This window comes from Chelonoidis abingdonii, chromosome 2 (genome assembly GCF_003597395.2).
Source record: "Chelonoidis abingdonii isolate Lonesome George chromosome 2, CheloAbing_2.0, whole genome shotgun sequence".
Lineage (NCBI taxonomy): Eukaryota > Metazoa > Chordata > Testudines > Testudinidae > Chelonoidis > Chelonoidis abingdonii.
This window is the reverse complement of record NC_133770.1, coordinates 23,304,006-23,320,176: the sequence shown is the minus strand read 5'-3', so window position 1 is coordinate 23,320,176 and position 16,171 is coordinate 23,304,006. Positions and strand designations below refer to the sequence as shown.

At 43.2% G+C, this 16,171-nt stretch overlaps 1 protein-coding gene across 3 annotated transcripts in view; it reads left to right on the top strand.

Annotated features, from left to right (window-relative positions):
* The first annotated feature begins 303 nt into the window (after positions 1 to 303).
* Positions 304 to 16,171, top strand: part of PTPRN2 (protein tyrosine phosphatase receptor type N2) — a 1,143,575-nt gene continuing 1,127,707 nt past the window's right edge. For 2 of the 3 annotated variants that reach the window (XM_075062204.1, XM_075062202.1), the window contains exon 1: positions 304 to 678. In XM_075062204.1, coding sequence (XP_074918305.1) covers positions 522 to 678 — 157 coding nt within the window. In that variant the 5' untranslated portion in view covers positions 304 to 521. The remainder of the gene's footprint in view (positions 679 to 16,171) is intronic. The other variant, XM_075062203.1, reaches the window with a different exon arrangement.

Genomic DNA, 16,171 nt, shown 5'->3' with positions numbered 1-16,171 from the left:
AGCTGATATTTTGGGGCGTTTGAGCCTCATTTCACCCTGAGGCCCCTTTTTGTTGTTTTAAATACTTGATCTTTCCTGCACCTTGCAGGCACCAATGTTTCCTCATAGGGAACTTCAGTCTGGAGCAGAGGCAGTTCGCGAAGCCCGTCCTGACCCTCCCTCAGTCTGGGGAGCTCCCCAAACCCAGTCCAGTTGGTGGGGAGCTCCCGCAGCCCCAGTCCAGGCTGCGGGCAGGAGAAGCGGGGCGGCAGCCCCGGCCCGCGGGGCTCAACGGGAAGCAACTGCAGCGCGGAGCTCATTCATGTGCAGGGAGGAGGCGCCTGTGCGCCGCCTGCCCCTCCTGCTGCCTGCCTGGCGTGGAAGCCGGGGAGGGGCCGGCTGGCGCTGGTAGCTGTCCTGGGTGTTGAAGCTGCAGCTGCCGGATCTAGGGAGCCGCCGGGAAGCGAAACCAGCCCGGACGAGGCAGCATGGACTGAGCGCCGGAGCGAGCGGACCGGGCAGCCGCCTGCGATGGGCCAGGCATGATGGGGGCGCTCGGCTCCATGCTCCCGCTGCTGCTGCTGCCGGTCTTCGCCGCCGCCCCGCACAGCCAGCAATCCCGCGCCGGAGCCGCCGAGGCCAGATTCGGTGAGTGCTGCGGCCGCAGAGGAGGGGCCGGGCCGGGCCGGGTTCTCACAGGTGAACGGGGCTGCCCGGCGGACAGCCCCCACCCCCCGCAGCCCGCCCAGTGTAACCCGCCTCCCCCCCAGCTAAGCGCCTCGTGTGAGCCCTTCGGCCCGAGCCTCGCCGAGCGCCTGGTGTCCGCCCCCCTTAGCCCGCCCTGCCCAGTGCCTCGTGTGAGCCCTTCGGCCCGAGCCTCGCCGAGCGCCTGGTGTCAGCCTGTCTGCCCCCCTTAGCCCGCCCCCTCGAGTGCCCGGTGTCAGCCTGTCTGCTGCCCTTAGCCTGCCCGGTGTCAGCCCCCCCGAGCGCCCGGTGTCCGCCCCCCTTAGCCCGCCCTCCCAGTGCCTCGTGTGAGCCCTTTCGGCCTGAGCCACCCCGCCCAGCGCCTGGTGTCAGCCCCCCCCCCCCCGCTCCGCTGGGCGCCTCCTGTGAGCCCCTCCGCACGAGCCCCCAGCCCTCTCCTGTCGAACACCTCGTGTGAGACCACCCCAACCCACCCTGCTGTGAGCTTCATGTGTGTCCCGCCCCCAGTTCCTCCCTACTCACCAAGTTGAAAGACCCTCCCACACTCACCTCACTGTCAGTTTCATGAGCCCCCCTCACTGCAGAGCTCACTGCCAGACTCATCATCTGTGAGATCCCCAGAGACCCACTCCAAACCTACCCCATTGAGGCCATGGTGTGAGATCTCCCTGCCAAACTGACCCCACCCAGTCCATTGTGTGAGATCCCCAGAGACCTTCCTGCCAAACCCACCCCACTGAGACCATTGTGTGAAACTTCCCCACTGAGGACTTTCAGGTGAAATCCATCTGAACAGGGACTACACCACTAAAAGCATTTGTGAGAGCTCCCCAATGTCTACCTGTACTCATGTCCCTGGGAGCATTCCCTGAGATTCGCAGCAGCTAAACTTGCTACACGGAGACCATTCATTTGACGCTTCCCACAGAGACCCTCAACACCAGTCCCCTAATCTCCTCATCAAATTCAGCCATAGAGATCAATTACATGGGAGCCCCTCAAACTAACTTCATCCTGCTGAGACCCCCTACCAGATTCACCCTATTGAGACCATTAGTGTGAGACACCCCCCCACGTGCTTCTCCAACTAAATTCATCCCACCCAGTCTCCCTCTCACACTTAAATCTTCCACTGAAACCTTCCAATCACCGAGTCCCCAAAATTAAAAGTACTCCACTGCCACCCACCCCAAACTAAATGCACCAAGGTCTCCATATATTTAATCTCCTAATATCACAATTTATTCCATGGGGCCCCTCATATGCTTTAAACCCACACTGAGATCCCTATACACAGAAATTCCCAAACAATCCCCCTCTGAGATACTCCAAATTAACCCACCCACTGACACAATACTGAACTCCAGGTTAAGCTTAATTCATGGAGAGCCCCAAAACTATTGAAGATCCCGTGAAGAAAGCCTTATCCTGCTGAGACCTTCTCAAACTAAGGCCTCATACTAAGATTCCATTTAAATAAACCTTCCACAGAGAACTTCCAAGCACTAAACCCTGCACTTGAATTCCCCAAATTCAGCTCCCCCAAATCATGAGACCCCAACACTAACCCTAATCTATTCAGAGATACTCTTACAACTGACCTCATGCTCTGCAGCTAAACACTAAATCTTCTTATCCAAACCCCATCACAACAAACCTTCTCCTTTCACTGAAACTCTTAAAACTAAATCCCCGTCAAAGCTACTCACAATGATATCTATCCGAACGGTCACCCTGACTTACAGCTTCCTACAGTGACTCACCTTGTAAGAAGAAGGTGGTGACTTGGAGAATTTTGCATTTGGCATCATTTTAATGGCTGCCTGGACTAGTAAAGGGGATCAGAATGTCTAGCTAAATTAGCTTCCTCTGAGAAATCCCTCTTTCTGTAATAAAACAATTAAATACAAAACAGAGGCACCCCTCCAGAGCAAACAATACAGTATTCCTAATGATGATATTGTTTGTTAAAAAGGATTAAAAATGAAGCTAATGATTTCAGTAGGAGTGTTCAAGCCAGAGAGAATAGACATTAAATGCTTGCTGTGAGGGGGGTAGGTGAGACATATTTTTTAGGGAGAAGGATTTTGGACTGAAGATAGCAGCAGCATCCTCAGTTGCTTCAGTCATGGACCCTGCTCTTCATGGCCTCAAAATCTTGTGATATGCCTGTGTCCCAAATCTTCCAATATTATCTTAGTATTTTCTTTTATTTTAAGAGTGCAGTCATTTAGATTCTGCTTCTTGACACAATTCAGTTTCTGGTTCCTGGTGCCCTGAACATAAATTTAAAATCTTTTGGGGAATCACAAGAAGTTTGAAAGTATGGATCTTTTTTAAAAGGAGGAAAAGCTTTATTACCTTTCAGAAGAGTCAGGAAAATAAACAGCTCTAGCACTGCTGGGCATGGAAACAATTTTAAAATCTCTCATTCTTTTAGAATTTTATTAATCACTCTGTGGAACATCATTTCAGTATCTTGTTAATCGTGAGTTCAAAACTTTATTTTTTACTAATTATGAAGGGTTTGTACAATAGTAGGCAACAACTACTGCAATAAAACCAAATCTAACACTGTACAATATGTGTGAGGTTTTTGGTTACCGTGGAGGTTATACATTTGCTTTCCTCTGTTTCAACACAGTTTCACTTTCTTCACGCACAGTAGTGCAAATATACACAGATACGTTATAAAACCTCTATAATAAATGCTGGAGTCCACTTAAAAACAATGTACCTATCGAAAAAAATCATATTTAGTTTATATTTAGTAGGTGATCCAGTAAGTCTCACTATAGACTGACTCATAAATATAAATATACACTCTTGCAGAACCTCATAGGGCCTTTTTGTGTGCAAAATTGTTGGATAAGTTATTAATTACAATAAAATTATCATCTTCAAATGATCAGTTATCTATTTTATAACAAATACCTACATGATTGTGTCAAGAAGTTGGGTATTGACAAGATAAATGCAAGATAAAATATTAGCTCTGTAGATCTTCCTTCCTCTACCCCTATATTGCACATACTATTGCAAGTCTGTCCTGTAAGAATGTGTTTTTATAAGATACCATTATCAGTAAGAGAACATACTGCCTGCTACTGCTTCTTGACATTTAAAATGCTTCTTTACTGGTAGCATTTTTCACGCAACTAAATGTGAAAACATATGGCAAAAAAAAATAGATTTAGCCAAGAAGAGATGGTCTTATCTTTTCCAACAAGGTGTTCAGTTTCTCAGAGGAAAAAAACCAGCTGAGTACATTGTATCCAGTATATAAACTGTGTTCAGAGGACTGATTTAAAAAAAAATAGAGCTGATAATTTAATATTCTAAATTAATCTTTATATGTTAAAAGGACACTGCCAACTTGAATTTTTGGTGAGTAACTATTTTTAAAAACAATAACACAGACAACAGTTTCTGACAGAGCAGCCTACAAACAATATATCCTTATTTTGTTTTCTAAATTCCCTTTTTTTAAAAAAAATTCTGCTCCCCTACTGGTGGCAGTATGAATCTTTTCGGCTAGTCAGTTACTCCCTTACTAAATAGCTACACAAGAGAAACTGAAATTGGCTGTGCACAACATGTTTTCAAATACATAAATCAAGCAGTTTTACTAATCTTGATAATACAGAAGGTACAATATTTTCATACAGAATTTTTGGTTTCAATTTGATGGGGTCTCTCTTAAAAAGATACAGATGGATCTGATTTTCATATTATATTACTTAGATCCTATGGGAAACTTGGGAACAAAAGGAATGGTCAGTATTGTTTATTACAATATTGCATTGAAGAGTTCTTTTATTTATACTAAAACATTAAACTTAGGTCAGTACTTTAAGGTGAGTACAATCACCTTAATATTGGTATTAAGTAATTATTGTATTTTGATGTTTAATTTTATTTTAGATATGGTGACTTAAAGTATACATTTGTAATGCAGAAGGTGATGCTTATGAACTGCAGTGAAATGGATGTGGTTATTTGTACAAAAAAAAGTTAATATTTTATGATGTATTTTGAATGTAGCAATGTATTTCTGTGGTTTATAAACTTGAGTTCTGTTTTTGTATCTTTAGCTCTCTATCACGATTGCAATAAATCAGTGTTTTGGAAAGTAAATTGTTGGAAACAATTGTTTCCATGTACTCTATAATAACAGTTGCCTTCAAAGTGCTATGCAAATTATTTTATCAAAATTTGTTGTAAATGTAAACCAAGATCAAGTGGACTATAATTTATGTGGCAGCATTTCAGTTTAGAAGAAGTAGGAAAGATCCTTTTTTTGATAAAGCAGTAACAGTAGGTTCCATTCATGCTTGTCACATACAATGAATGAACAGAGTACATTACATTTCATTTCAGTTGCAGGTTAATTTTAACAATGGTAGGTAGGTAGAAACTGATTACATTAACTTACAGACTTTTAGATAGTGCTGTATATTATTTGTATGAGTTTCACAAAGAACACTGTGCTAAACAACATTGACTTGGGCTTCAGTCCTGGGACTACTTATATGAGTAAAGTTGAGCACATGCTGAATAACTGCCAGATCAGGGGCTTGGGTTCCCTCTCCTTCTGAGAGAGAGAGAAAAGGAGGACACCAAGCAGAGAACCCCTGACGGTGCCCAGTGCTCCTCAAAGATGTCTAAGGAGTAAGTGGACACTGCCCAGAGGAATTCTGCTTGGAGGCATGATCATGTGAGGGCTGGAAATAGCTCCCAGGGTCATTGAGCAGCTCCCCACTGAGCTTCCTCCTCCTGGTTTGTGGATGGCCACTTTGACCAACTTGAGCAGGAGGCCTGAAAACTATAGAAATAGCAAGTTAAGGGGAAATTTCTTACATTCCTTTATGCTTTTACATTGCCTGTGCAACTGCTGATGATGGACTGCAGCACTCCGAAAGACTTCCACTTCCATTTCCAAAAGCAGTAATATATTGCCCAACTTCATCAAATTTGCACTCCAGCACAAAACCTGACCAGTGTCCTCAGATATTCTTGTATCAACAGATTGGCACCCCTGACCATCACACATTCCATACAGTTGGATAGTTATTTTGCCTGAATATTGCTGAAGTTATCACTGTTAAGGTTTAGAGGCAGATTTAGGAAGGGATAGTTAGTGGGATTGGATGAAAATGGGAGAAGAGATTAGAGATTGTTTTAGAGATAAAGCTGGGAGAGGAGAGGAGTGATGGTAGAGAAGTTTCTGATAGGTTGTCTTAACTTTGCATCTGAGAAATCAACTAGATGTTGGGCAGAGGCAGGGAAATGGGAGTAAATTGCATGTTTCTGTGCCGGGAGTCAGAAGTTCAGGAGAAGTGTCAGGGAATAAAGGCATAAAAGTAAATGTGAAGATATATAGATGTTTGGAACAGGGGAGAGGAGAGTTGGGGATTAAACAGATATACAGGATTATGGGAGAGAGCAGCAAAAATATGAAATGATGAGAGGGTCAAATTGTAGATGGATGCCATGGAATTGACAGAGAGTAGAGAGAGTTAAGGCAGCAGCAAAAGCATAGAATCCTAGAAAATAGTGGAAGAGACTAGAGTCATCTAGTCCAACCCCGCTCAAGCAGGACCAACCCCAACTAAATCATCCCAGCCAAGGCTTTGTCAAGCTGGGCCTAAAAATCTCAAGGATGGAGATTCCCACCTCCCTAGTAACCCACTCAGTGTTTCACCACCCTCCTGTAGAAATATGTCCTAATATCCAACTTAGACCTCCACTGCAACTGAGACCACTGCTCCTTCGTCCATGCCACCACTGAGAACAACCTAGCTCAATCCTTAGAACCCCGTCTCATAGTGAGGTGGCTATCAATCCTCCCTCACTCCCTTCTGCAGACTAAAAGCCCAGCCTCAGCTCCCTCGTAAGCCATGTGCCCCAGCCCCCTTATAAGTTTTGGCTTCGCGGAGTCTCTCCAATTCCACATCCTTTCTGTAGTGGGGCCCAAAACTGGACGCAGTACCAGATGTGGCCCACCAATGGCAGAATAGAGGGAATAACACTTCCTGGATCTGTCTCGTGCAGTGCTCCTACTAATGCAGCCCAATATGTTAACCTTTGGCAACAAGGGCACACGTGTTACTCATATCCAGCCCACCACTGAACCCCAAGTCCTCTGCAAACTGCTGCTTAGCCAGTCGGTCTCCAGCGTGTGAGCAGTGCAGGGATCCTCGTCCAAGGGCAGACCTACACTTGTCCCGTTGGAACTCATTCTACCCACTCTCCAAGTCTAATCACTCTGACCCTACCCTACCCTCCAGGCAAGTCGTACCTGTTCCTCTCGAGGCTAGATCCACAAATACTGCGAGTGCAATGCCATGCCATCAAATCCAAACATAATGAAGATGGAACAAAATCGGCCACTGACAGACTCCGGGCACTGCGCGTGAACCACCCAGCAACAGTGACCCACGTACATACTTGACCAAACATCGACCACCTGTGATCAGATGAGCCAGCATGCCATCTGACGGGTAACGGCCGGCAGAACAAGACCAGTAACAAAACCAAACAAATGCGGCCACCACGCCTCAGACCACCCAAACCAGTATCTCATCAGTAACACCCAACGGAAGCATGTACTGAAAATGTCATCGAAATCAAATTACGGACAGAAGCTCAGTGTTCGCAATTGACCTAAGCCAAATTTATCCTTTACCCCTGCCTCTTAAATATCTCATGATCGAAATACAGGACTCCTCTTATAAAAGTCGGCTCGGGCCCCCTGCTCCCCCTTACCCACATGTTGCTCTACATTGACACGCTGAGTTCGAAGAAAAGAGCGAGGCAAAGGCCAAGCCAATGGAGTATGTGACAGCCAGCCATCCATTCGATACGCCCGTATAAGGGACACAGAGATTAAGGACAAGTCTGGTTTACTAAGGTGCCATCCAACAGGGACGAGAGAGAGGAACTGAAACTGAGGCGCAGCAGTAGAGCGAATATACCAGGACCCAACAGAGCATGAGTAAAGAGAGCAAGGCGTAGAGTAGGATCTTGTGAGAAGCAAGAGAGGGAATGAAAGTGGGCAAAAGAAGAGGAACTGGAACATACATCAAGGTACACATGTGTGTAGACATTAGTAACATTAACTATGGCTCTGTAGGTATGTACCTTCCAGGCCAGATAATGTTGACTGTTCATTACTCCTTTATTTACTCCCTGTACATGGAAACAGGCTATTAACCTTAATTAATGCTGACCAGTTAGAATAGAAGTACACTAATGCTTAGTCAATTAAGTAATAAATAATAGATTATTCGTAGTTATTGAAAAGGGAAGAAAACGATAAAAAAAACTACAAGCTAACGACCCACCCCCTATCGAAAAACCAGACCCATGTAGGGCAAAAAACCATTGCAGTGTGTAAATGACTCTGGTGTCCGTAAATAGTTCATGAGCAAACAATCCATGAAATGCTAATTAAAAAAGCATTTCCAGCTATTGATAGTGAATTAGCAGTTTTTATTAGTTTAGATATTTGTTTTGTGGTCTAACAGAAATGAAAGGAATGAACTCAGGGTAGATCTTTTTTCACAACCCAATTGAGTTGGATGCTACATATAGAAAGTAATAAAACTACGCTCATACAAGACACATAAGTGTCCACTTCATATAATGAAAAAAATATGACCACATCATATATGTATATGTGCACCTGTCTGAGAGGCAACTGATAGACCATATGCATCAACAAAACTCTAGGAATACTAGATAACACTTGAAATAGTTAAAGAAAAAGCTGTAAGAACCAGGACTAGGACTGAGGTAATTGGTGAACCACGTACATATTCGATGACAGGACCCTTCATCTTAAAACAGGAATTAATGTTTTTTTTTAACCATTATCAGAGCTAAGTTTTCTGTTGTGGGAGAGAGGAGGTCCTATGACAAAATTTCACCACACTAGCGGAAAATTAAACTAACCTCAGCACTCTCAATTCACGCGGGATCATGAGGGTTATGGCTACATGTTAGAAATTTCAAAGCGCTGCCCGTGGCAGCGCTTTTGGAAGTGGTGGAGTATAGTTCGAAGCGCATCGGCTGGGAGAGAGCTCTCCCAGTGCCGCTTTGTAAACTACATTCCTTATTGGTTTGTTGCGTGCTCCCAGCAGACATTGCCGCCCTGATTACACTTGACACTTTTGCAGCGCGCATCTTTTTTTGCAGCGACCTCAGCGGGGGTGTTTTTCACACCCCTGAGCGTTTGCAAGTTGCAACGCCTGTGAAAGTGCCAGTGTAGCCAGTCCTGAGAGTTGAGATGGCCTCCTATACTCTGCAGATCAGCTCCTTAACAGAGTTCAGAAGACGTTTAGTTTAGTCTTTGTATCTGCAAAAAGAAACAGGAATAACTTGTGGCACGTTAGAGACTAACAAATTTTATTTGGCATTAAGCTTTTCGTGGGCTTACAGCCCACTTCATCGGGAGCATAGCGTGCGAACATTACAGCAAAGAAGATATTCAACATTACAGACAACATGAAAAGGTTGTAAGTAGCCTGAGTACCAACTGAAGGAAGGCCAATCAAAACTGGAGATTGATAGCTCGACTCCGCTATGAACAAAATCTCAGAGGAAAAAAAAAATCCTTTTTTAAAAGTGGATAATCCAATGGATATTGATCACAAACCATTAGTAAAGGCTATATATAAAAAGATGTGAGCGATACTAACATGGAGGGAAAATGATTCCAAGAGGTTGGGTAAAGGCAAGACGGATAATTAAGGGCACCTCCTGCTTGTTAGCCTTTGAGTGACTGAGCCACCATTCTACAGTGCTTCCCAATCCTGCATTTTCACCAAAAGAGAAGAAGCAATGAAGAGAGACCGAGAATGCATTTGGGTTCTTTAGTTCAACAGCCGATGCAGCCTTAAGTATCTGTTCTTTTTATTATCTATTGGAATACCCAACAAGTTATTTGAAATCAATAGCTTAGATTCTAAGAGTTATGAGACACTATAACGAATTGTGCATGCCACACCAGATTTCACAGGAGAATTATGATTTATTATTTAATCAATAGCTACAAATGTGGGACCAAAATTTGACCCTTGACTGTAGATGGGGGCAACCAAACCAATCAGGTCAAATAACTTACTTCAGTGGCTCATAAGATAAGGGGAACAAGTCAGAGTGTAAAAAAGCAGGAAAGAAATATTCTTAAGCTTGTTTCCTGTATAAAAAAGAAGAATGCAGAGGACCCATTTAAAATAAGTAAATCAAAACTAGCCTCAGTGGTTTATTTGGCTACACCTGCAAAGCTGTTACAGCGCTGCCAGTGGAGCCGCTCCCGCAGCAGCGCCTTAAAGTGCAAGTGTGGTGGCAGCGCCAGCCGCTTGGGAGAGAGCTCTCCCAGTGCTGCACGTACTCCACCTCCCCATGAGGCATTAGCCTTGCAGCACTGGCAGCTGGGCACTTTACACTGGCGCTTGCAGCCGCTGTGTACTTGCTTGCGCTCAGGGGTGTGTTTTTTCACACTCCTCGGAGGAGAAGAAATCAGTGCCCTGCCGTTAAGCGCCAGTGCTAGCCAAGGCCTCAGTGTTTTGAGCATTGCGCCCTGCCTAAACCGCCAGGGTGTGATTTCAATCCTTGAGAACGGCACCAGGGATCTTGGATTAAAAATCTGTTTGGGAATCGGTCCTGGTCTGAACAGTACGGGGTTGGACTAGCATGACCTCTGACGGTCCCTTTCCAACCCTGATTATTTCTATTGGAACATTAATCCGTCTCAAAGAAAAGTGTAGTTAACCAGCCATTCAGAGGCCAGCGCTTTACGTGATTTCCACAAAAGAATTAATTGTACTTTTTGTGCACTTTGAAAGGCCACTGCAGGCAGTTGTACTCAACCGATCTGCATTGGCCCCATCTGTCAGGCGGCCAATGGGCCCCTGCCTCTATTGCCTCCTCTAGGCCATCTGCCAACCCTACAGTTCTCCCTGGGCCTGCAGCCCTCTGCAAGACGCATGAAAGTTCAGTTCCTTCTTTTGGGTGGAACATAAAAATCCCAACTTGAAAGTTCACAAAAAATCTCCCAACACAAGAAAGGCCTTTTTTTGAACCCATCCCCTTGGGCCTGTTCTCTCAGCTTGTCCCTTTGGAATCAGTCTTTCAGCCCCACCCTTGCGGTTCAATATTCTTTTCGATGTGTGCGAATCGTGAATGACAACCCTTCCTCACGAGCGCATGGGTGTATAGGAGAGCGCCGAGGTCGGTCCCTACTCTCTACCATCCAGTCAGGTTTTCCACCACAACGCAGGGCCTGATGTGATTAAACAAGCTAGTGCTACTGCTTTCTGACTCAGCAGTACCTATGGTCGGGCTTTCACTGTTGGGCCATCTATTCCTAAGTGTTCTCAGCGCCCACACCTTGATGCTTAAGGCAGATAGCCCCTCCACCTTAACATGTGTCCACGAGGTCCCTTCACTGGCCCTAGATGGGCCTACCAATCTCATATGCTGAACAACCTCATCTCTATCAATCTACCGAACTTCTATCTATGAGGCTTACAACCAACCTTAGCATTGCTTAATGTAAGGCTAATGCTCTACACAGGAGGAGATGAATGCTCAGACCTCCGTATACTAGGTCTAACTGTTGTGTCATATCATGCAAGACATGTATGACGTTTCACAAAACTCAGCATTCCTTATAAGGCGCCTAGACAGTCCGCATAGTGAATCCACATCATGATAAACCACGATCCACAAATGTATTACCTATCTCTACCCCTCCCACTCAACAACCAGAACAGAGAGAAAAAACATATCATAATTGGCCTGACATACACATAATTGCCTCTAATCCGCTGTAGTTTTACTGAGAAAGTGATAGGATTCCAAGATATTAAGTCCCATCATCAAATTCGCAGTCCACTGTTAATCGGTCTTATCCTCACTGACCAAGTGAGCTGTCGATGTCACAGTCTACACACATTATAAACCAATCGACTGAAATTAAAATGATGATACAGGGGAAGCCATCATTCATGCAAACAAATGCCAGAGGTGAGAAAGAGCATCAACATTTCTATATCCATCTCTTTTAATGCAGCTCTCTTGGTGGATGTTATCTTCAAAAAGTCAATAAAAAAGACAACTGCTTAACCTACTTTCTTCACAGATAGACTGTTTTCCAACTTCGCTGAGCGATTACATAGGGGCAGGGTTGCCAATAAAATTCATTTCATTAGCCGATAGAAAGATATTGAGGCTTATTTCTCGAACAAATTGAAGGGCCAAATGGTGTGGAAATTCTTTGAGATGTGACTATTCAGAACTGCTGCTTAGCCAGTCGGTCTCCAGCTTGTAGCAGTGCATGGGATCCTTCCGTCCTAAGTGCAGGACTCTACACTTGTCCTTGTTGAATCTCATCTTTTATCCCAATCTTCCAATTTGTCTACATCACTCTGGACCCTATCCCTACCCTCCAGCATATCTACCTTTCCCTCGAGCTTAGTGTCATCCACAAACTTGCTGAGGGTGCAATCCATGCCATCATCCAGATCATTAATGAAGATGATGAACAAAATCGGCCACTGGACAGACTTCTGGGGCACTCTGCTTGATACCAGCTGCCAGCTAGACATTGAGCCATTGATCATTAGCTGTTGAGCCCAACAATCTAGCCACCTTTGTATTCACCTTATAGTCCATTCATCCAATCCATACTTTTTTAACTTGCTGGCAAGAATGCTAGGGGAGACCATATCAAAAGCTTGCTAAAGTCAAGGTATATTGCTTCCACCACTTTCCTCATATCCACAAAGCCAGTTATCTCATCATAGAAGGCAATCGGGTTGGTCTGGCATGACTTGCCGTTGGTGAATCCATGTTGACTGTTCCTGGTCATCTTCCTCTTCTCCAAGTGCCTCAAAATGGATTCCTTGAGGACCTGCTGCATGATTTTTCCAGGGACTGAGGTGAGGCTGACTGGTCTGTAATTCTCTGGATTCTCCTCCTTCCCTTGTGTATCACATTGTGCAATGGACAGATGTCAAGAAAAGTGTAAGCAGCAAGCCATTCTGAGGAGCGGAGGTGGTGATCAGAGAGAGGGGAGCCCTAAAATAGAGAAGTCGGAGTGAGTCATGCATGGTGAAAATGAGGTTGAGAGATTCCAGGTGATTGGAAGTATCAATCCATTGTTGGAGGCCAACAGAAGTGGTAAAGTAGATTCAAGGGCTGGGTGTAGATTATGGCATTTGGTGGTGGGGGGAAGAGAGAAAGGGAAGTGCATATGAGTAGATGACTATTGAGCTTGTTAATGTAAGTTTCAGTTCTTTGGGTGGTAATACATATTTTTATCCCACCCAGTATAAATTAACGTCTATATACTGCAGTATTCATGATAACAGGCATTATACTGTCCAGGAGAAGAAGAATATTTATCTTATACAAATAATTATAGAATTTAGGATCATGTTTATAAGGCGATTAAAGAGGCTCAGCTTTAAGGAGCCCATCCCTTTTGAAAAATAAAGCGTGCTGTAGGAAATTACAGTATCTTGTTGTTTTCTGTATTTTTTTCATTTAGTGCAAACATGCTTTATTGATACTAATGAGAATTCACTGATGCAGAATGCCTCTTAATGAAATACTGAGAATTATATATCAAATAACATTTTGCATAAGATCAAAATGTTTATAAATCAGATTCTTCCTTGAGTTTTAAAGAGTAAAACCAGTTTACTAGGAGAATCTGAGAGTTTCAGTGGGTCATAGGGGGAACCAAGTCTTTTGTTTATTCACAGTCCAGCTAGACACACTGAGTGTGTAAGTGCTGCATAGGCTGACTATGTTTCATTAGTAGTAGGTTTCCAACTTTATGTGAAGGGAGACATCTCTGATTGGACAAGTGTTGCTCATTCACACACCATAGTTGGTACTAAGTTTGACCACCATAACTGATTAACATGAAATTATGTTGTGGAAGTCTACTGGAGATGGAACTGATAGGGAAAGATTGTATGGTGAAGTAAGATTTTTAATTTTGTTTTACTTTGCTCAGATCTGAATTTAAAATGTGGCTTCAGAGGGTGACAACCAATTAATCCAACTAAATCACCACCAGGGAATTTGAGTTTGTTTTCTAAGTCTTAAAAATATCTAATTACATTATATTTCTCTTGGTAAAGGTGGGTCTGTAGAATGTTAATTTTGATTATGCAATATGTTATATATTTGCTATTAATCCATTTAATACCTGAGTACAGTTCAGGGCTGCTTTGATATCGCAGAACCTACTTGAAATAACACACTCCATTTTCCATCTAGCCCTTTGCTAAATTGACCAGGTTCCTCCCCCAGCCTCTCTCTCTTCTCCCCATCTATGTATTCACAAGAACCACTGCTGTCTCTTGGTTTATTGCAACCAATTTCAAGTAATAGGACCCCTCCTCCACCTGCTTGTGAAGCACTGCATTCACTGGTGACACCCCTCACCCCACTACATGGAGTAGGAATTAAATGATTGGAAGCCAAAACAAATATTCAAGTTTAAAAAAAACAAACAAAACAAAAAAACAGGATGGTGGATTTAGGAATTAATGTCTGATTTTTTTGAAGGCTAATGTTAGTGGAGATAAGAAATCCAAGGGGTATATGGTGCATTATTCCTCAGCATTCAAAAATCATCTGTCACCACTCCAAAAATCATGAGACTGGTATAAGCATTATGAGATTTAAAAATAAATTAATTTTGGATTTTTTATATGCTTTCTGCTTTCAGCATTTGGGTGTGCTGGCTTCAAGTTTTCAGCTTTCTCCATACCAGAGTACTAGAAACTTACTTTATTTTTAAAATTAAATGATATTCTTATACAGCTCCTTATTTCAAGGAGTTAGGGCTTCAGGGAAATACATAAAAATTGCAAGACTCATGATAAAATTGGGAGAGTTGCGAATACCGATGGTGTTTCAGCTGTTGTGGATTGGATGTGCAATGCATACACCTTGAAGAAAAAGGTATGATGTGGGCACACAGGTTGCAAAGATATATAAGTCTTTCTGGATGACAGTAAGAGGTTTCAGGGCTTGAAATCCACGTTCCAGGGCTAAACTCTCTTGCAGAGTAACTTAATATGTATGCTGTAAAAAAATATTGGAATGTATGTCCCAAAGAGCATTTGGGGGTCTTTGCAGTATGACAATGCTCTCATGCTCAGCAGAATGGTGGAATGGTAGGAAAACTAAAAAGTATCTTTTTAGGTATTAATTTATTGTGTAGATTAAATGTTTTATTCTGCATTTTTTTAATCCAGAACACATTTTTGTTTGGTAGCACTGTTGATTACTGGAGAGAGGTCCAAGCCAGCTTCTCTGAAGAGATTTTCCTTTCAGAACCAAGATTTGGAGTTTGTTCCATCTCCAGTTAAGATATTGTTTTACTCCTACAGACCTGGAAGCACATACTGCCCTCGTTACATGCATGAACTCACACAGAAATGAGGTAGGTCACAATGGCTTGAGAAGATATATTAGCCTCAATATCTACTTTCGATGAGCTGCAAGTCAAAATAGTTTAGTATTTTCCATGCAGTACAATCATAAAAATCACCCACAAAGGAGTTGATGGGATCATTGGCCTTGATAGAGCCTTGCACCTATATCAGAGGGTAGCCCTGTTAGTCTGTATCCACAAAAAACAACAAGGAGTCTGTTGGCACCTTAAAGACTAACAGATTTATTTGCGGCATAGCATTCATCGAGTAAAAATCCACTTCATCCAGATTGTTAATGTGCCACCGCCTCCTCTGTTTTCAATATATCTCAACTGGTTCCAAATCTGGCCCAGCTAATAGTGACTGAATCACATATCTGATGTTCATATGTGTGTGTTGAAATGACGGACCTTACTTCATTTTGTAGGGACAGGATTCCCACCTCACAAAAAAATGACCACCCATGGAACAATGTCAGTCTTAAACAGAGAAGGCTATGTTTCAGCTGTACATTGGATTACATCTTGCTCGTTGGGCGTGCTTGCTAGGTTTAGTTATGAACAGCCTGGACTGAAACATTGTGGAAGGGTTGCATTACCCCTACTTAACCCACCTCTGTTGTTAGACAGATAAAGCGACTTGCAATCCAAAGCTCTCATCCTGGCATCTTCACAAGAATAAACTTAATTTACTTTAAACTGGCCACAGCTGAGTTCAATTTGCAGGTTTACCATTTGTAATCTTCTTCTCAAATAGGTTCAGAATGGAATTTTAGGGTAAAGACTGATTGTACTGAAATAACGTGTGGGAAGCTTTGCACAACACCATGATCCTTATATGCCCTGAATCTTCTGTGCTACTTTGGTAATTCTTTCCATGGGTAGTAAAGTAAATTTAATCACTACTGGCTTTAAGAAGCAATTTTGTAATGTACCATGTTCATGCAAAGCTAAAGTCAGTTTATACATGTTCATTCACTGAGGCTAAAACTATGTGAAGAATGTAAAATTCTGTAAAAGATT